Source organism: Ascidia mentula, chromosome 2, assembly GCF_947561715.1.
Source record: "Ascidia mentula chromosome 2, kaAscMent1.1, whole genome shotgun sequence".
Taxonomy (NCBI): domain Eukaryota; kingdom Metazoa; phylum Chordata; class Ascidiacea; order Phlebobranchia; family Ascidiidae; genus Ascidia; species Ascidia mentula.
In genome coordinates this window covers 2,595,962-2,618,205 of record NC_138567.1, presented here as the reverse complement: position 1 = coordinate 2,618,205, position 22,244 = coordinate 2,595,962, and the positions used below count along the sequence as shown (strand labels likewise).

The 22,244-nt window shown below is 37.8% G+C and overlaps 2 protein-coding genes across 2 annotated transcripts in view; both read left to right on the top strand.

Annotated features, from left to right (window-relative positions):
* Nucleotides 1–22,244, top strand: part of LOC145889878 (uncharacterized) — a 106,724-nt gene that overhangs the window by 51,989 nt on the left and 32,491 nt on the right. The gene's annotated exons all lie outside the window — the stretch shown is intronic.
* LOC145889881 (uncharacterized) lies at nt 4,998–8,714 on the top strand. The gene is made up of 4 exons (XM_082980931.1): nt 4,998–5,082; nt 6,382–6,445; nt 6,667–6,768; nt 7,195–8,714. Exons 1-4 carry the CDS (start codon nt 5,065–5,067, stop codon nt 7,947–7,949), a joined length of 939 nt encoding a protein of 312 aa, XP_082837057.1. The 5' UTR covers nt 4,998–5,064; the 3' UTR covers nt 7,950–8,714.

The following is a 22,244-nucleotide window of genomic DNA, read 5'->3' as shown; positions in this document are numbered from 1 at the left end:
ATACATAGGTTAATCATTTGTCGCACACTGGTTACGTATGTTTGACCTCGTTAAAAACCACCTACGAGCTCTGTTATCGCGTAATCCTTGTTTGCCTGCAGAAAGTTTATTTTACAATGTATGCTGAAGCTGAACAACAGAATAATCGCCTTGTTTGGGCAGAACGAATTATCGACTGGGATTGAATGATGAGAGCAGTGACTTGTGCTTTGGTGGAATCTGGCGATTCTGTGTTCTCGTAACGAACTCACACAGGTTATCGAGGTGTCGTAGTTGCTTTCTGCATTAAAAACGTCTATAAGTTGTTTGTCCCTTAAAGTTTCGATCAATTGCGTGCTTTAAATCCAAGGCTTAAACATTTTGTTTCTCTGACCCTATTTTGGACAATGCAACACCAATCAATCAACTAAAGTTGCAATTTCCCAGCAAAAGCCAATTTATTTCGTGACTCGATAACAAAACAAAAAAAGAGTCTGAGAAATTGACCACTTATATAATGGAAAGTCCTTCAGTATAAATAAGTTTGTGTGTATCCGTACCAACGACAAACAAATACCCCACGTCTGAAGCGGAAATATTGACATAACAGTTGCATCATTGGGTTTATACTTGAAGCAACTGCGTACGAGGAAAAACCGAGCATTGAACGTTTGTTTGTTGCGCCCACACATATAAAAGCACTCTAGATATCACCCGATGCCAAATCGCACCACCGTAAAACAAACACTATTGTTGCTTCACTAACCCGTTTGTTCCTCATGACATTCCAATATCGAGAAAAAGTACTGGTTTTTGATGATGGCATAAGTTCTTGCCGAAACGTTTTTCGCATGACTCATGACAAGGTTGACATTAGTATGGGCCAGTCTCTTCATTCTCAATACTGGTTTTTATTTATTAGACGTTTATACGACAATGGATGCTGTTCCCATCGTGTACTGCGAGATACCACGGTCCAAGATTACCTAAAGTTATTCCTTCGTGCAAAGCTTACCAACAGCCAAAGCGTTTTAATTATGAATCAAGAAAAATATATGCGTATATTTTTTGATAGCAGTTCAAAGAATGTTAATTGCGACCCTCTTTATTGTACACTGGAAGATACTATGGTCTAAGATATGTTATACCTTCGTGCAAACATCTTAATTATGAAAGTTCCAGTGCACATCTCTCTATCAGTCTTCACGACACGTTAGATTTTTTAGATGTGCGCCCTGCCGCTATCGCTTGGGTGATGTAAGATATTTTAATCTAGGAGAATTTTTGGACCGGAAAGAAGACTTGGATTAAGCTTGTAACCTGGTTTGTTATAAAAATGAAAAATAAAACGTCGCTTCAGTAATTGCCGCAAGGTCAGCATTACAATGCCTTTAACAAATAACAAATACGTTTGGTCAATGGTCGACATCGCGGGTGATATCGCACACTGGTTACGTATATTTGTCCTCACGCCTACGTGCGCCCTTCTGTTATCGCGACAACCCAGTTTGCCTGATGTACAAAGTTTTTTTACGATGTTTGCCCAAAGTTGAACAACGGGATAATCGCCTGGCTTGCAATGACTTGTGCTTGTGACGATACTGGTTTTATCGTATATTCCCGGGTCATTAGCCATGTAGTATTTTTTTATAAATTTTTATTTCTTATTTGGCAAGCTGCCATTAAGTCGTCTGGAGGTTCGTAAAAATGATTACGTGTTTACGTCCTGGGTTGAATGTTCGTGTTGCGATGCAGCTAACATAGTGGTTCTAATGTAAACCATAATATTGATATAAACAGGTTGTCACGTCACGTCACGTCACAACCCAACTATAGCAAATAATGTACGCGAAGTTGGGCTTACAATCACAATTTGCAAGTTAATCTGGATTAATTACTTGAATTATGAATAAAAAAGACTTGTAAATTATGTCGCCAAGACAAAGTACTTCACAAATTTTCACAACACATGTGCAAAAAAGCCATAATAATGGAGAGAAGCAGACCGGTGTACACACTGTTTTGACATGTTTGAGGTCTCATCAGTGCAGCTGTTGACTGTGGCACTGTGCTAGCTTTTACACAAACGGGTACACTAATTTCCACTTTGTGGTACCTTTCGGTCAACGTCGATCCGTTGTGTATCCTATACTGAATACCAAACAACAGAGACGACATATATTGAATTGGGTTTTAGCCTTTAGCACTATTGTTTACCAAGCAGTTCCGTTTGGCCATAATGCGCTCCACGGTGGTTCGTCTCCAAGTCGTATATTTTATGTTTTTTTTACTAAATTTATGTTAAAATAACGAGAATTAATTTTCTGGATTGTAGTTTACGTTATGTCATTCTGATGTTTACTAACATTTTAGTTGATTGATTAGTGCAGGGCACCATAAAAAATAACGTCTAACCAGTTGGTCAAATAACCCCAGAAGAGTAGCTAAAGCATTTATTAAGTGGTCCATTTTGCCCAGAATGTGTTAGCCTAACGGTAAGACCTTTTATAAAACCACATATGATGATTAAATGCAGTATTTTTCGGAAGTTATAAATTAAAAGACCGAGCAAGTTTCTACCAAAACGAATGCTAAAACGGTCTGCATTGCCTGAAAAGACCCGATATATTCAAAAGATAAGGATAATGGTGATGATAATTTTATTTTCCCGTCGTAATGGCAAGTATAGTTACGTCGTAAACGGGTACAATGAACTCACGAGAACCGAACAGCTTTGAACCATAGGCGGTTGTCGAGAAGCTTGTTGATGAAAAAGTTTACAATGAAATCAATCTGTTTTTTATGAATTGTAATTAAGTGCAGTTGTACGAGTTCTGAATGTATTGCAATCTCCTGTGTTCCTTTGCATTGTTTATTGCTTTTCTTCAGTATTTACTTGAGGTTCTCACTACATTTATCACAAGCCAGAACTTATTCATGCACCCGCTTGTACACTATTTGCTGTAATAAATAAGTAACAGTTTTACTTCCATAATTTCTAGGTGGACAATGTAAACATATTGGTGTATTGTAAACGCATTATTTTTTGAATTTTTATGGCAAAACACCATAGGTAATTTCAAATAATTTTCAACCAAGGACCATCGACAAATGGCAGCATTGCCAACACCATTTTTGCAGCGATGTCGCATCAAAAGAGTCGGAAGAAAAACTTATTTTAATTCAATCACTGGTTTCATAACGTTTTTGTAAATTGCGTATCGCTTGCTGGATTTGCGTGATAATGCGGGTAAACTTTACAAAAGTTTTCTTTTAAACAAAACGATGTTCAACAAATACAAACAATGAAGATCATCAAACACAATTAATGCTGTTATTTTTTACTATTTGGACGGTGTCTAGCATAGCCCTACTCATAATGTGGGCCAACATATGATGGGTTAACGTAATCCCTGTGACTTCTTATCGCCCCGTTAGCTTGGTAATCCATTATATCTTCATGTTCTTCCGTTCCAACAGAAAGGTTTCACAGTAAAAGGATCAATGTTACTAGAATAACGTGGTGTATCCCGAAAATAGGCTGAGATTTCTTATAAAACTTGTTACTGGGTGCCCTCCAGAGGGTGGCACGAAGTTTGAACATTACGCATCTTTGCACCTAAACTTAGTTTACAGAGAAACGATCCTAGCTTTAAAATTAAATGAGAATAAATTCTTTTTAGTGTGTGAAACAAATTCATCTACTTCAGGATTTCACAATTATCTGCAATGTAAGTAACACAATCAAAGAATGTGAAAATGATCATATTATTATTGAATAATACAGAAAAATGTTTTGAAATCTGTTATGAAGTGAAATACACATTTCTTGACTATTCGTTGTAGTGCAATAACACAAAAAAACTTACTGCTCGTGTCATTTGACCGATATTATTTATTTGTATATAGAGGAAGAACTTCTGTAGTAGTTGCAGCGGACTTAAGAGTTGTAAGTGCCATTTACGTTTTCCTCGTATTATTTCGTTGTACATATCCCTGCTGAAACAACAGTTAAGACATTTTGTAAATACTTGCTGGTGTCAATCATGCGTGACCAGTTTCAACCAATCATGTTCGTAGGCCTCTCTGAAGTGGGATTACATTTTCATTCTAATTTAATACGTCATTGTATGCTACTGTTTACTAAAACGAAGTTTTGTTAATCATAAGATTGTTGCCAACCTTCGTGTTTGTTTGATGGAAAGCTAAGCAAGATTTGGAGAACTCGCTCAGAACAGGCGACCGCCTTATCTACAGTCATGTCCTACTCGTTGTCTTGGGACAGCAACCTCCAAGCTGAAGTACTAACCCTGCAATGTGCTACAGCTCCTCTCCAAGTTGCATTAAAATTGTTGTGTCGCCGGCCAATGGTACTGATGTTTTACTTTGTTGTTAGTTTTCAAAATCATTTCCGTTTGTTGTATTAATTTCCTATTCCAAATCCTTGTTGGGTTCGGTTCCGAAAAAGGCACTAAATTTGGCCTGGGTAGTTCTTTATAATGGAATTGGTTGCTTGGGCTCCAAAAAAGTACTATGAGTTTGTTGTTATTTGTGTTGGTCCAACCGGTACAGTTTACATCACATTGGTTGGTCTTATTCAGTATAGGTGGCGCTTGCATTGTTTAGGTTGCAGAATGTTCTGGTATATTTTTTTTTCATGCAAATTGATATTTTAAATTTAAACCTTTTTTATTCGTTAACTTTTGCTTATCACCTTTACATGGGCGCCTGACTCGATAACCTTCATGGTTTTATCAGTGCCCATGCCATTTCATTTCCTTGTATGTTGTTCTTCGCGTAGTTGTTTTTTTTCGCAAAATAATCATGATTTGATTTAATTTGATTTGATTATTGTTGATGAAAAATGTGATTAGTCAACAGCAATAACCCAGTAGAAAGAAATTAAACCGCATAAGGAAACACATTAAAACTGAACTTCTCACCTCTACGTGCTTGGGAGTTTTTGCGGAAGTTCCTCCTTAGAGAGAGTGCAGCCTCTAGATATCAGGCGGTACTTTCTTTATTGTTTCAGGTTTGAAAATTGAACTGTGCGTTTTCATATTATTTTTCTCTACTTTTGGACTCATGGCAAACCTTGTAGATGTAAGTACTGCAGTTTTTGTCGATCTACAAAAATAAACATAATGTTGAACCATTGTTGCGGTCGCCAGGCATGTTCCAGCAGAAATAATTTTAAAAAAGAACATATTTTATTATGATTAAGAGAATATGTCATTTAGACAACAGGAATCAGCCTGTTTTCTACTATGGTGCAGACGGATCTGACCTGTTGTGTCGGATATGCAAAAATAAGAGTGTGGACAATCAGCGTCAAGTGGAATAAGGATAGAAACTGACGATGATAGTTATGTCGAAATTAATTTTTCTGTTAAGTTTCAAATAAAACATCAACCGACGCTGATCGTCCACAATCTGTGTGAGTTATTTTGGATATTTTATCATGATTTGGAGTATAAACAGCAAGCGTGTTATGTATATTGGAATAATAATTCATCACAGTATATAATCATTAACACGTTTCAAAAAGCCTATTAATGCAAATGTGTTTTAATATGAAATTCCACTGGGCAGTTTAGATAGCAGACCAATGCTCACCGCTTTCTCCACGCAATGTACATTCATTTACTGACAAATGTCGATTTGCGCCTCTCGACGCTGATGGTAGGGTTTAGAAAAAATCACCAAATACACAAGCATGGTTAGTAGATGTAAGCATTTGTTTCTAAAAAGTGTGAGTGCAGAATGGTTTCATGGACTGGTAACAGTAAGGGCAAACTTAATCATGCACTGGAAATTTACATAAACACAATGGTTTCCCTGGTGATGGTGACGTGCTGGCATGTAACCTTTTGGCTGCAAATTTATGTTCCTCGGGTCGTTTAGTCGAGAAAAATATACTGGGTAGAGACTTAAAAACATAATACAATCCGTTGTCAATTTCTCCTCTGTCTTCCTGCTAAAATTGTCGGTGAGAAATTCAGAGGAAAATACAAGGAAGGCCAGGAACAACTTAACTGTTATGATGCATCATTGTCAAACTAAGAAACCATATGAGTTTGGCTCGTCCAAAAGAAACAGATCTTAACTAGCATAAAACTTAAAAAAGCTTCTCGTTTCCATTGAGGCATGCAGGAAAAAAAGGGAGTGTGCTGTACAGTGTAAGCGTAATGGAAGAGGGCGACCACAAAAGCATCATAGATGACGTCATTTTGTTAGATTGGCGTGCATTTACACGAAAGTCTTTCTGCACTAACTCTGAATTAAGAATGGTAGCACCTATAGAGGCGTCACGCAAAATCCGTCAGTCGCAACGGAAATGGGGATAGAAAATATGTAAGTTTGAAAACATGGCATGCCTGCTAACTGTGTTTTGTTTTGCAGGAGGATATCGGGAAACTGTCGGAATCAAAAGATGTCGAGTCAAAAAACACGTCACATCCAGCAAGTAAATGACAAAGCACATATTTATTCCTACTTTAAAACTAATTAATTTGGGTCACATTTATTACATTTATTTTACACTGTTTTACTTTTAACGAAATTGCATTTTTTTATATTTTGAAGGTATAGTTTCGATTAAATGTTTGTTCAGGTACATACTTAACGTTTACCTTTTTCTCGCCATTTCACGTGACGGCGGTGATAGAACTTGTGTTTTTAAACCAGATCAATCTCAGCACACGGAGGTAAAACACTCAAACTTCACAAACAGCATAGTTGGTGTCCAGGGTGACGTAACTCTACAAATCCTGCTTAGTTCTTTGGAAGGTTTGTAATTTTCAACTAGGTTAAATGAATATTTGTATATTCATCAAGGTTTCCATAAAAATAGAGACTTGTATGTGGTAATGATGTGTAGCCTTGAGTCAGACCTTGTTAATTTGAACATCGATAATCCGACATAAAATTAAATTGTCGCGAGAAAAATAGAAAAAAATCGTAAAACCGACATTGCTGCTTGTAAGAGAACCGAAGGCTAAATTCTTTGCCCTAAAGAGTTAAACCTGAAACGCCATAGAACGTACACACGTGAGCGGCGAAAAGGCGACGTACTTTTTTACACCTCTCAAGAGCATACATTTGGAGGGGGGAATCAACATTGGCAGATATCTCTTGGTCTTTAGTAACACTTTTTTAATAGATGAAATAGCATTTTTTGGGATGTTTAAATATTGAATTTCCTTGCATTTGCAGATAAAAACGATAATCAAACTTCACGTTTCCAAAATTACGCACTTCTGTTGAAAAGAGAAAACTATACTGAAGCCAATGAAACAAGAAACCAATTTTCAAGGTCACTTGAAGGTCATGGGGTAAATGCAAAAGATTTGAGAACGATTGGAGATGAGAAGAGAGAAAAGAGAAAATGTTTGGAATCGATTTTGTTTTACGATCTTGCATCGGAACTTTACGAGAAACGTGGTGGAAGTGAAGGAGCTCAGGGTGTGACAGACTGTGTGTGGAAATTAAGGCTTACAAGCGAGAGTTTACTCGAGACATCAAATTTTGATCAAAAACTTGAAGCCAAGCGGATAGTTCGTAATCACGTGATCCCGCTCATGGAAAAGATGAGACTCAAAATACAAAATGTGAAAAACGTGGGAGACGAATTTGGATGCATATGCCAAGTTGGATGTTTGAATGAGATTGAAGTGAGTCAAAATTTAATCGAAAATTATTCCCTAATGGAAGAAACAATCCAACTTGGACTTAAAATGATGAGAAAGCAGTTTGGTGAAAACTCAGCAAAGCATCAAATGTTTGGATGTTTGTTATACAGTCTTGGTTTTGTTTGCATGAAAACAAACCGACTGAGCGAAAGTGTGGATTTGTATGAGAGATCAATCCAAGCTTTTAAAATGGCAACAGACATAACTGAAAACGAATTGAAAGAGTGGATTAAAAGAACTGAAGATGACCTGCGCAAAGCCCAGAAAATGTTACGTTAGTAAACCGTGAAACTATAGAGATATGTTTGTTACATTTTCCAGATTGTATCAATTCAATTTTATTTTGCACCTGAAGTTACTTGCACACATTTCCTCTCTGTGAATTAACGTCTGCTGTAGAATCGCAAGTCGTACTGAAAGTTGTTACTGTAACATACCCAGAGAAACCAGTACTTATGTTGCGTAATGTTTTGCGTGCAGCATTGCACAAGCATTTGCAAGCCCGGAACCATAGGCATTGGATATTTCGCAACTTCCGATCCAAGTGTAAAAATAATCCCATAATGTGACCCAAATGATTCCATCGAATGTTCTCGAGTAAAGTGATTCATTCAACATCCTGTTCACCATATAAAATATTCTCGCAGGATACATCTTCATTCTTGTATAAAACTAAGCAGTTAAATGCGTCCCAGATAACACATGATCGATCGCCTCCCGTTAGCGTTCCCCCAGAATGTGTCCACCAGTGACTACGAGAACCATTCGTCCTCAGTGTATTTGAATCATCATACAGTCTGCTCCATGTAACCCTGATGTGTCCTTGCTAACCGTATCCTGTACTTATTTTCTTTTAATATATTGTTTCGAGCGATTTATGATATCATGTGATATTATCGACCAATCAGCTCCCAGTGTGAAGAGCTTTAAAAAGCCCAGTGTGTACTTGTAAATTCATTCTATCATTCGACTGTTAATTCTACTATTAATTCTACTATTCTACTGCTATTCTGCTAAAGCTTTACTTGCTACTGCAATTCTTTCTGAACCTGGTAGAATCAACGTTCGTATTGTAGAGTTCGTAATGTACCATTTCAATGAAGCTTGTAACAGATTTCAATACAATCATTACCCAGAGAATTATTCAAGGTCTGATTTCTTTGCAAGACGAGATAGAAGAAATTATTACAAGGCCAGAGACTCATCCCGCGCTTGCGTCATTGAGACACTGTTAAATATCTCTGAGACCATTGGAGTTATTTACAGTGATGCCCCATCTTCGGAAACTCCATTGAGATCATACCGAATACCTCGATTCGACCCACCACATCAACACTGCACAACGCGAGGTCAACAATCTTCGACGATAAACCAAACCGAACAATTCAAAAACTATAATTGCTCGCAATCTCATTTCACTGTAAATTGACAGTTAAATTGTGTATTGCATGTTTATTTCACTGTTCAATGTGTACAGTGTTTTAACCCATTCAAAGTCAATTAGCTCTCATAAGATCTAGGTGGCCAGGAAATTTTTTTATAAACTTGCTTAGTTTTGCGCCAATTGTTTGTCCGGAAAATAAGGGTCTGCAAGTTTTTTCGGCATTTGCATCTCATTTCCCCCAAGTCAGCAAATTGCTCCAGTCGCATTAATTCACAAACCTTTGTGTTTGGATTTCATGCCACTTGGGATTATAATAAGTTCGATTATAGCATTTCTAAAGACTGAACTCTGCAGTTCCAGAATTTAATCTCGCAGGCCTCTGTAACTAATACACCATTTGTAAGCAAGCTACCAGATTGGGCGCCGAAATTTGGCAGACTAATATCGCAATTATCATTAAGCAAAATGATGAATTCCCAAGTGTTTATTGATTGGCAAACGCCTGTTCTGAAAATCCCCATACTAACCCAATAGCATGGAAACTGATACTGATAATAAACGAATGTTTTGAAACGAATGCCAACGGAAATCCAAACTTTGATTACATTGGAATTTTGGATACTACACCTAATGCACCGGCCGCAGCGAAACGAAATGCAACGTTTAACGAGCCAAATACAGAAATTAGTAACCTCGTTCAAATCATCACCAGCCGGACACGCCACACAAAAACCAAATTATTCAGGACGCAATTACTATCATCATCGGGAGGCACAACCGTATAGGCGTAACGCATTCCATCCAAGTTATCCAGCACCGAAACACGCAACAGGAAGTTATCAGAACCAGCAGCAGCCTCAGTACAGTACGTCACAGCGCAAGCCGTTTTCGGGACATCCCCCAAATAGACAACGCTATAACTCTGACGTGTGGGTTTATTACGCGCGTTTTGGAGCTCGTGCCGTTCGATGCGCCCCGTGAGGCAAAACCACAAGCAACATTCCAGCATATTCCATATATTTGTGACAGGTTAAATAATGTTCATCTATTGCTCGACTCTGGCCCTTCAAGCAATCTGAAATTATGCGTGATAACTTTTTGACTGCAGAAATTACGTTCAGCAACTTATAGTAGACCTCGTGGTTGCTCCACCAACCATTTTCGTCTTTATGTACTTAGACGATGCACTCACAATCAGCGAAACAGCTGACGAACACGATAAACATCTCAATTTATTCTTGGACAGATTACAACTCTTTGGACTAAAGGTCAACCGAGACAAATGTTGTTTAGGACGGAAGGAAGTCACATTCTTAGGTCCCAAGGTAACCCCAAAAGGCCTTCAGCCCCTGTAATCTAAAATCAAGGCAATTCAAAACTTGGCAAAGCAAAAACCACCAAGCAAATTCGACGCTTTGACGGAATTTTAAATTTCTATCACTCATTTATACCAAATCTTAGCAAACATCTTGCACCGCTGTACCAACTCCTAAATGGAAATAAGAAAAACACAGCAATCAAAATGACCGATTACACTACCTTGAGTTATCCGAACCCAGATGCCACGCTGCAATTATACACCGACGCTGGTGACGTAGCAGTCGGTGCAGTAGTACATCAGGTAGTTGGGGACAAGCACGAAGCTCTTGCTTTCTTTTCACGCACCTTCAACCCATTTCAACGCAACTATTCTACTATTGACCGAGAACTAAAAGCTATCAAATTAGCACTGCAACACTTCAGATATTTACTTGAAGGACGGCCAGTATTAATTTTTAGTGACCATCGACCCTTAGTATATGCAATCGCTTCTAGCACAGTCCGGAAATCCCCATGGCAAGCAAGAAACCTTGCGTATATCACAGAATTTACAACGGATGTCCTCTACATTCTTGGAGCTGAAAATATCGTTGCAGACGCCTTATCTCGAACCCGAATCAACGCTATACTCCAACACCCAGCCCAAATCATCTGGAACGACATTGAAACAGCACAACAGAAACTCCTTCAATAAGGTGGAGATCTTACTGGTAGTTTTCAACCTGATTCAAATCAACCATCTTCTCAAGAAGTCCCTAATTCAAATCTCACTCGGTGGGGAGATACTTCTGCTCATGGAACATTTCGACCACTTACCTTTTGGTCATAGAAAACAGATTTTTGGTTCAGTACACATGTTAGCCCATCCAGGCCCTAAGAAAACTTTCACTCAAATATGCAGCCTTTAGGTTTGGCCACATAAGAGAAAGGGCATCCAGGTCTGGACAAAAAGCTGTGGCCATTGTCAGTTGACTAAAACTTACAGGCATAACTAAACACCCTTGGCCCAATTCCCACCCGCATCTGACAAGTTTGTAAGAATCCATGCAGATTAAATCGGCCCTTTACCGCCCTCTAACGGTTGCTCATACATGTTTGTCATTATAGACCGTTTCACGCGATTCCCAGCGGCAGTGCCCTTGCCAAACTGCACAGCTCAAACAGTCCTAAACGCGTTCATGCACCAATGGGGTTCGTTATCAGTGTCCCAGAATCTGTAACCAATGACAGGGGTTTCCAATTCACCGGTGAAATGTGGAAAAATGCAATGACTTTCTTAGGTGTCCAGCATGTAACCACTACTAGCTTTCACCCCTAATCTAATGGCATCTCTGAACAATGTAATAACACAATAAAACTAGCCTTGAAATTTGTGACTAACAACCCAGATTAGTGTCACCAACTCCCACTCGCCCTTTTGTCCACATGCTCAGCGCCCAAGGAAACTCTCCAGGCACCCAGCGACATGCTGTAGGGCAAAGCATTAAGGTTACCAGGACAATTTTTCGTTTAAACAGCACCGAGAAAATCCAAGACCCTTCAACGTTCTTGAAGGCACAGAACATGGCGTCTTCTATGATAGAAAGCCATATGGTAAAAGGTGATTTAAAGAAAAGTTTTCATATGGGGACATTCCCTACATAGAAATTTTAATTGGCGCTCCTCGGTTGTTTGGTGCCCAGTTGGGTAAAAGTATCACAAAGTGGAAATCTCTTTGACTGCTAGTGTAAAAGGTAGCACAGTGCCACAGTCAACAGATGCACTGATGAGACCTTAGGTCGAAACGCACGAAATCACTGTGGCGTTTTTCCAACAGTAACTGTAGTCTCTTTTTTATTCGTAACAAACCGAGCGGAGTTACTTACAGTGCAATTGCTAACAACCACTCCAAATGATACTTCCACCAAGGACAACCCAGTTTCTGATAGCATAGGCCCATTTATTTACATTATCTTTTAGCTTTCATCTTAGGGTTATGTGGCGAATTTTTCTTTGAAAGGAGGTTTGGACACTGAGTGATATCGTTTGTTGCGGAATTTGTCATCAATGTATTGATTTTAACACATAGTCAGCTTGCTCAAAACATTTCAACGTTTTTTTAACAAAGGTTTATCATTTGTCGACACGATAGGTGCATTATACCGCTTTTAACAAATAACAAATAGGTAATTGATCATTGGTCGATATCGCACACTTTTGACGTATGTTTGACCTCCGTTAAAAACCACCTACGAGCTCTGTTATCACAAAATACTTGTGCGCCTGCACAAAGTTCATTTTACAATGTTTGCTGAAGCTGAACAAGAATAATCGCCTTGTTTGTGCTGAACAAATTGTCGACTGGGATTGAATGATGAGAGCAATGACTTGTGCTTTGGTGGAATCTGGCGATTCTGTGTTCTATCGCGTAACGAACACAGCTTATCGAGGTATCGTATAGTTGCTTCATACATTAAAAACGTGCATAAGTTGTTTGTCCCTTAAAGTTTCGATCAATTGCGTGCTTTAAATCCAAGGCTTAAACTTTTTGTTTCTCTGACCACATTTTGGACAATGCAACACCAATCAATCAACTAACGGAGCAATTTCCCAGCAAAAGCCAATTTATTTCCTGACTCATACGATAACAAGACAATGTAAGAGTCTGAGCAGTTGACCTCTCATATAAAGAAAAATCATCCGGTATAAATATGTTTATGTGTATCCGTACCAACGAGAAACAAATACCCCACGTTTAGAGCGGAAGTATTGACGTAACAGTTGCATCATCGGGTTTATTCTGGAGGCAACTGCTTACGTGGAAAACCCGAGCATTGAACGTGTGTTTGCTGCGCCCACACATACACAAGCACTCTTGATATCAGGCGATGCCAAATCACACCACACACACTACTGTTGCTTCACTAACCCGTTCGTTCCTCATGACATTCCAATATCAAGAAAAAGTACTGATTTTTGATGATTGCATAAGTGCTTGCCGAAACGTTTTTCGTATTAGTATGGGCCAGTCTCTTCATTCTCAGTACTGGTTTTAATTTATTAAACGTTTATACGGCAATGGATGCTGTTCCCATCGTATACTGCGAGATACCACGGCCCAAGAATACCTAAAGTTATTCCTTCGTGCAAAGCTTACCAACAGCTAAAGCGTTTTAATTGTGAATCAAGAAATATATATACATATATTTTTTTATAACAGTTCAAAGAATGTGAATTACGACCCTCTTAATTGTATACTGCAGGATGCTATGGTACAAGATATGTTATACCTTCGTGTTAATTGTGAAAGTTCCAGTGCACATCTATTGTTTGATCGCAATTTCATGAAGTTAATTGCCACCCTCTTAAGCTCGGCACATGGTATTATCATTAAACAATACACAAGCTTGAAAGCTCTACATGTATAGATTTTTCAGTGGTTCGCACTACGGCTATCGCTTGGGTGATGTAAGATATTTTAATATAGGGGAAATTTTTGGACCGGAAAAAGGACTTGGATTAAGCTTGTAACCTGGTTTGTTATAAAAAATAAAAACAAAACATCGCTTTAGTGATTGCCGGAAGGACAGCTTGTTTGCAATATTTTACTGTTTTTAACAAATAACAAATAGGTTGATCAATGGTCGGCACCGCGGGTGATATCGCACACTGGTTACGTATGTTTGACCTCGCGCCTACGTGCGCCCTTCTGTTATCGCGAAAACCCAAGTTCTTTTTACGATGTTTGTCCAAAGCTGAACAAAGGGTCGACTGGCTCGGGCCGAACAAATTGGTGACTGGAATTTAACGATGAAAGCAATGGCTTGGGCTTGTGACGATTCTGGTGTTCTGTGCTTCCGCTTTCCAAACGACCTCACACAGGTCATCGACCAGCAACACCACGAGGTGTCGCAGTTACTTTTTGCATTAAAAATTGTATCTTGCTGTTGACAAAACCAGGTATGGTATTTAGTCAATTTTTTAGATCTTTCAAACCACCGGTCAAATAAATGTTGATTAAATTCCATGGGTTATGGGTTACTGTTACAACAGAAAGTTCTTCCAGTTGAACAAACAATGATTCGTCTAGCACCATAATATTTTCATTGATCTGGCCATGCAAAAACGATCTCCCGTCGTAAAACAGTAAACCTTTGTCGTTTCCAATACCAGCGCAGAAAAACAACAAGAGCGAAAGAAAGAGTTGACCCTGCTGAGTAAACAGGTACAAACCTAACGTTTCAGGTATGTTTGCTTGGTCCACAAAGGCATGACTGGAAATCAGCTGACACAAAGGCAGTTGCTGGAAAGACTTAAACATGCTTGCGTGTGCCATACTTGCCTGTGGTGAGATGTACGAAATACATTTTACTGTAAATAGGCATATCATGTCCTATTTACAACAGATGTATTTAATCTGATGTGGTTAATTCAGAGTATATGCAAAAAAGATTGTAAAATATTGTTGTCATATTTTTGTTTGAATGTGGTAGCTAACAATTACTAGTGTTGTATTTTTTGTTGTTCAGTTTGAGTTGCACACTGCAGGTTTAGAGTAAAGCACTGCTGAAAAATGGCAGAAAATGTTTTGAATGTTGATTTGAAGTTTCTGCATATTCGGCTTACTGGACCAGCTGCAGAAGTTGTGTTAACATCCACAGTTGAGTCAGGAATTATAGCTGATACGCACCTACCATGGACAAGAATAAACAGTGAGGACTATGTCCGAGCCATACTAAAACCCTTTGAAAGCAGAGGCGGACAAGTGGTTGATGTTACACATGGAAGTATCATGGTAACAGTTGTTGCCGATGAGGAAAGCGTTGCCAATCGCATTACAAGCGGTTGTACCTCTGGTGAAATATTGAAGGAAATTAATTCCTTACTTGATGAACTTAATAATCATTATCAAGTGGGAAATTTCCACAATATTGAGATCAAAGGCACAGATGAACTGGAAGTCAGTGAATATGAATGGAAAAATATGCAACGAAAGTTCAAGGAAAATGTTGCCACCACAATTAAAGAAGGACTTAAATCATTTCAGGCAAATATTATGTAACATTTCTAACGTTTTTTTTTGCATAATACACTTTTTTGATTAACACTAGTTACAGGGTGTTATACTTAGTGTGCAAACGTATGTTTGCAAAATGCCACATACTTTGGAACATAAAGCATCTTAATTTCCTAAAACATGTGGCTGCAAAAGCTATAGTTTTCAAGGATTTGATCAAACATATTTATTGAATTTACTGAAACTAAAATAATTTCTTGCATTAATACAGATTTTTCGTGAGGATTTGCGAGTCTTGTATCAACTTGTGCAAAACACACAATTGCCAGTTGATAAACTTTACATATCACGACCGTTTCATAGTAAGTATAACATAATTATGCAAAGGAAATCAGTTTCGTTTAACCGCTTGCCACATGTTGGTTGATTTATTCGAATAATATGCAGCTCCACTTAATGGTCATTTGTAAAAGCATTTTCTGTTGTGTGATGTTGTTTGCAAACAGTTTACCAAAAAAGTATACGTATTCATTGTATAACATGTAGCCCTTGGATTTTTTTGCAGAACAAATTGTAAGCCATACAGACCTTGCAAGTACCTCTCATAATGTATCTGACAGTCAACCATTACGTGGTGAACCAAATGATGCAGAGAACAACACACAGGGAACATTGCAGCAAACAGGTTAGTTGAAGAAACCTGAGTCAACTTATAGTTCTTCTGAAGGAGATTGTAATTGCGTATCTTATATTTAGCAAAACATTTAAATGTTTTTTGTTTCAGATTCTATTGATATGACTCTGGCAGTAAATTACGTTGATTTGTTGAATAAGGGAAAATATTTAGAAGCAAATGAAACAAGAAACCAACTTTCAAGGTCACTTGAAGGTCGTGGGGCAACTGCAGAAAGTTTAAGAGAAGCTGGAGATGTAAAGAGAGAAGAGGGGGATTGTTTGGAATCGATTTTGTTTTACGATTTATCATCGGAACTTTATGAAAAATATCCCAATGGAGAAACAGGAGCGGAGGGTGTTAGGGATTGCGTGCTGGGTATGAAATGTTCCAGCGAAAATTTGCTGAAAACATCAGATTTGTTACAATTGGTAAGAAACAGATTTATTGTTCGTGATCACGTGATCCAACTAATGGAAAAGATGAGACTCAAAATACAGAATGTGAAAAACTTGGAAAAGGAAGTTGCATGTTTATGCCAAGTTTGGTGCTTGCACAAGGTTCAAATATGTCAAAATTTAATCGGAGATGTTTCGTCTGAGAAAAAAACAATTAAAATTGGACTTAAAATGATGAGGAAACAGTTTGGTGAAAACTCAGCAAAGCATGAAGTGTTCGGACGTTTGTTAAACAACCTTGGTATTGTTTGTGAGAAAACAAATCGACTGAATGAAAGCGTGGATTTTTGTAAAGAAGCAATCCAAGCTTTCAGAATAGCAACAGACTTAACTGAGGAGGAAAGGAAGAAGTTTACTAAAATATCTGAAGGCAACTTGTCAAGAGTTCAAGCAATGTTAAGTCAGTGCATATTTTGCATATTATATAATATGATGTCAAATTTAAAAAAATTAATTAATACTCCATAAAACCACTCACTAATCAGTTTTCGGTGGTAGTAGTTACTTGGTAAAGCTACTGATGAATACTTCTAAGCGACATATTTATGGTAAGGTATTGAAAGCTCGTTTTTTGAACATGTCTCAAATGTCTGAAGTTACCCAGGAGTTCCGGGGTAACAACGGACATGACTGAGAATAGCTCGATCAGTAAGTTTAACCCTTCAACGGACATTTTATTTTGTTAATTTGACATAGAATCAATATCAAAGTCGGCACAATATCAGTATTATTGCATTAGTGCGTGTTGAATGATAAATTTCCTGTTAATATTTAATCAGACACAAAACTTTCGAAACCTAATGGTGACGTAAAACAAATGGTCCGAGGTATCTCCAGTCTCCCCCTATATCAACATGGTCTCTTGTAGAACAAATTCAAAGCACAGCGGAACCTACAACAACCTCTTATGATGTCACTCATAACCAAACATCAAGAGACAAACCAAACTACCCAGAGAACATCATGCAGCAAACACTGCAGGAATTAGGTATGTTTGATTAGCATTTGTTACTGCGTGTAACCTGTGGACCAAAACACATTAATCTACAACAACCCTCTGAGGCTTGATACCTAAGGTAAAGAAAAACGTATCATCCCGTAAAATGTAAGATACTTGCCAAAGCAACCTACATTTTAAAACGAAGTACAGAAAAGCTGTAAATGTTAAATTCTTTCGCCGAGTTTAATCATTAAATGTTGTTTCAGATGAAAACATTGACTTGGAACCACTGATAGCAAAATATGTGGATTTGTTATTCAAACGAAAATATTCTGCTGCAAATAAAACAGGAAACCAACTTTTAAGGTTAATTAAAGGTCTTTGGTTAACACCTAACGATTTGAAATCAATCGGAGAAGAAATGAGAAAAAAGAAGCAATTTTTTCATTCCATTTTATTTTACTATTTATCATCACAACTGTATGAAAAATGTTCAGACGGTAGAAAAGCAGCTGAAGGTGTGAAGGACTGCGTGGAAGGTCTGGGAAAGACATGCGAAGATTTACTGAAATCATCGGATTTACTTTTAAAATTCAGAAACAAACAAATAGTTCAAAACCACGTGATCAATCTAATGGAAATGATGAGACTCAAAATACAAAACGTGGAAAACGTGGGACAGGAAGTTTTGTGTCTAAGTCAAGTTTGGTGTTTGGTTCCCATTCAATGGAGTCAACATCTTTTGGGAGATCTTTCATCTCAGGAATCCACTATAAAACTTGGGCTTGAAATGATGAGGAAACAGTTTGGTGAAAACTCAGCAAAGCATCATGTGTACGGACATTTGTTGTACATGCTTGGTCATGTTTGCTGGAGAACAAATCGACTGGATAAAAGCGTGGATTTTTCTGAAAGATCAATTCAAGCTTTGGGAATGGCAACAGACATAACTGAAGAGATAAGGAAGGAGCGGATTAAACAAAGTGAAATTAACTTACGAAATGGTCAAACAATATCAGGTCAGTAAACTTTTGTTATATTTAAAGTACTACATTAGTATTTCATATTACCACTCATTTGCTAAGTTGAATGTTACATATTTGGAATGTAATAAAAAAGTCTTAAAATATGCTTCAACGCTTTTAGTGATACATACTCTCATTGTGGGTCCGCCAAGTAATCGCTGTGATAATCTTGTATTTGGGAATAAAAACTTGAAACCTAGTCCCCAACCTGTGGATTGGTTGGCCAAGGCTTTTCCTTCCTATAACAGAGAAGGCCTGCCTAACATGCTAAAACTGCAGGCTAGGTTGCCTACCTTGGTTTTGAAACGTCCGTCGGTAGTCCATACACTGAAGTCATGGGTCCTCCGATATTTCGATTGCATCGCTTTGGTTTTTTTCGGTTCGTGCAAATGAATCGTTTGATCGTTACAAGCTTTGTGCTTTTACACAAATTCGCTTTTCCAATATTTTTTGCGCGTGACGCGTCAGATACAATTACGTTTATATCCCTAAGAACTTAGACCGTAGAATGATTTTAATTAGCCTACCCTGAAAATAAAATCAACGCCAATGTACCCACAGTATGTTTTATCCTTCCATAGGTTACAACAAGTATTCGTCTTGTTAATCTGTTTCATAGTATAGACTCAAGGGCTGAATTAAGAAACAGAATAGATTGTCGAAATTCATGCTTTTAGATATAACTGAAGGAGCCGACGATGTACAAAGACAACAAACATCAAATCCCAGACAAAGTTTACTTCAACAAACAATTATGCGAATGTCAAGTAGGGTAAACTAAACTAAACTAGAAAAAGTGTAATATTAATTGACATGCAGCTTTTATTTTGTAACACATTCTCCAAAAAAATTAATTTTACTCCGATGCATGGTTTAATATTTCTCCTAATATTCAAGTCACCAATTATGCACTAAACTATCCTTGCACCAATCTTTTTATTGTGCTGCTGTGTTTCTTCAATGTTTATTTCTATAAATCTAGAAAATGTGGAAAAGTTGTCGTAACGTGTTTAATACTTGTAGGATTTACATTGCACAAAAGGACAAAAATAAACAGAGCATATCGTCATGCAACTGAAAAACAGTCGTCATTTGATGTCACAAGTAAGCACTAAAAATGTTTAGACAGTGTGCGTAGGCAAAAAAGTTATGAATATCTCTTGTGCAGAACAAGTTCAAAACACTCCAGAGAGTGCAACCAACTCTCAACCAACTCGTCTTCAGGAGACAACTGAAGATGCAAACAACTTACAGGGTACATTGCAACAAACCGGTATGTAAACGTAGACAAGGAAAACATTTTGCCACAAGCACTCTCTTTTTAACATGCTGCAATCTCAGTTTTCGTACGTTGACGCCAGTCGTTAAATAACGGTAAACCTAACACACAGCAGTTATAATATTGATTTCAAAAGATAAAATTGCCGGTTTATCGGCCCGAGATCGGCCTCCCACACTTGACAATTTACACATTTTCCTTGTTTCCGCTGCAGTGTTTTGCGCCCAACTTTCCTCATTCTAATAATTCGTTGTAATTTAACTGTTGGCTGCGTTTAGAATAGTTTGTACAATTTTTATGTGTGTTTTCTTTTCACGTATTTTTTTCGAATTTAAAATGTGGCTGCCCATCGTTCTAAGACCCCTACAGATACACCTATGTACAAAACAAACAAGTCACTGTTGCTATCCATCTTGCCAGATATGTTTCATCGATTTGTATTTTAGATGAAAACATTGACCTGGATCCACTCCTGAAACATTACGTCGAGTTGTTGAAAATACATAAATATTCCGAAGCTGACGAAGCAAGAAACCAACTTTTAAGGTCACTTGAAGGTCTTGGGACAACTGCAAATGATTTGAAAACAACTGGAGATGCAAACAGAGAAGAGGGACAATGTATGGAATCGATTTTATTTTACGATCTTGCATCGGAACTTTATGAAAAACATGATGGGATCCTGGCAGCACTAGGTGTGGAGCATTGTGCGGCCGATCTGCATTCCACATGCGAAGATTTGCTTAAAACATCAGATTCGGTTCCAAAGCTTCGAAACACAAAAATTGTTCGCAATTATGTGATCCCACTCATGGAAAAGATAAGACTCAAAATACAAAATGTCGCAAATGTGAAACAGAAAGTTTCATGTTTGTATCAAGTTGTATGTTTATATTACATTGGTGTGAGTCAACAGTTCCTTGGAGATTATGTGCCGAGTGAATCAAGAATCAAACTTGGACTTGAAATGATGAGGAAACAGTTTGGTGAAAACTCAGCAAAGCACAATGTGTTCGGACGTTTGTTACACTACCTTGGTGTTGTTTGTGAGAAAACAAATCGACTGAATGAAAGCATGGATTTGTTTCAAAAGGCAATCCAAGCTCTCACAAAGGCAACAGACATAACTGAGGAGGAAAGGAATGAGTGGATAAACTGGAGTAAAGAAAATTTCCGAAGAATTCAAAAAATGCTTCGTCGATAAACTTTAGTCCTAATATGGATTGTGGACTTGCTCTAACAGTCGGGTGGCCACCTAACGTCCTATGCGGCTTCTCACAACCCATCATCACTTCACAGTGCGACTGGGTACCTGACTCGATATGATTTTATCCGTGCCTTTGATTTCTTGTGCTTTATTGTTCAACCCTTGTAGTATTTCGCGCAAAAGAAAACTATTTCGATTTCATCACGTTGTACATGTATGCGCAGATTTGCCTCTTTTCGTATCTGTAACATTTATGTATATGTTGTAGATAAAGTTATTTGTGCATGAATGGCGAATTTGTGTTTGTAGCGTATAAAGACAAGCCTTGTAGTAATTGTTTGGCATTGCTGTTTCTATTTGTGTCGCTTATGTCACGTCTTTGTATATATTGCAGTGCTTTTGCCTTTACCGACTATTAATTCTTGTAAGACTGTTTTAAGACAACAACTGCTGATTTACTTGATTTAACAAGCACTTTGCCGGCTTGGGATTTATTCCCCCAAGTCTGACAATAAACTATTTGTACAGATTCCTTTTGTCGGTGATTCCTGCAGGTGGACAGTTTAGAGACAATCTTCAATTTCATTCCAAAATTAGTATGATTTTTGCAAAATGTACGGATTTAAAGATTTTAGACTTTTAGCTTTGGATTGTGCATTACAAATTTTAACTACCCGTCGGTACGGACCGGTTGCAAAGATGCGTATGTTGGCATATCATTTCAAGCATTGGAATCCCATGTATTTGATAATAGCTATAATAGTTGTAATAACGTTACGACATACAAATAGGCTACACGTGTTTACAACGCATTGTGCAGTGATAACAGAATAGAACTTGCTTTAACCTCGTATAAACGGATGTTAACCCAGATATGAATATTTGGTATCTACACGCCCATTCTGACTCTTAGTTAGAAATTAGTTGGCTGCTATAGACAAACGTAAAGGCAACTGTAACATCGTGTACTAAGTTGCATACTTACACTCTTGTAGCATCTTCACGCAACAAACGAGGTATACGGAGTGCTAGTCTGAAAGCAGTATTTCCCTTTAACGGTGAAAATGACTGTTTTCCACTCTAGCCATAGTCTTGGGTTGAGTTTAACGAAATTCAACTGCGGTAAAGTCAAAGTTTGTAGAAAATAAAAAGCTATTAATTTTATTTAATTGTCCGGTTTTAATTGCTAAGAAGCTCATATGGCTTCATCCCCTGGAGCGCTGTCTTAGATGAGGATGTAGAACTTGAGGCTGAATCGTTTTATGGAATAAAAGGCCCAGCAGGTCATTATT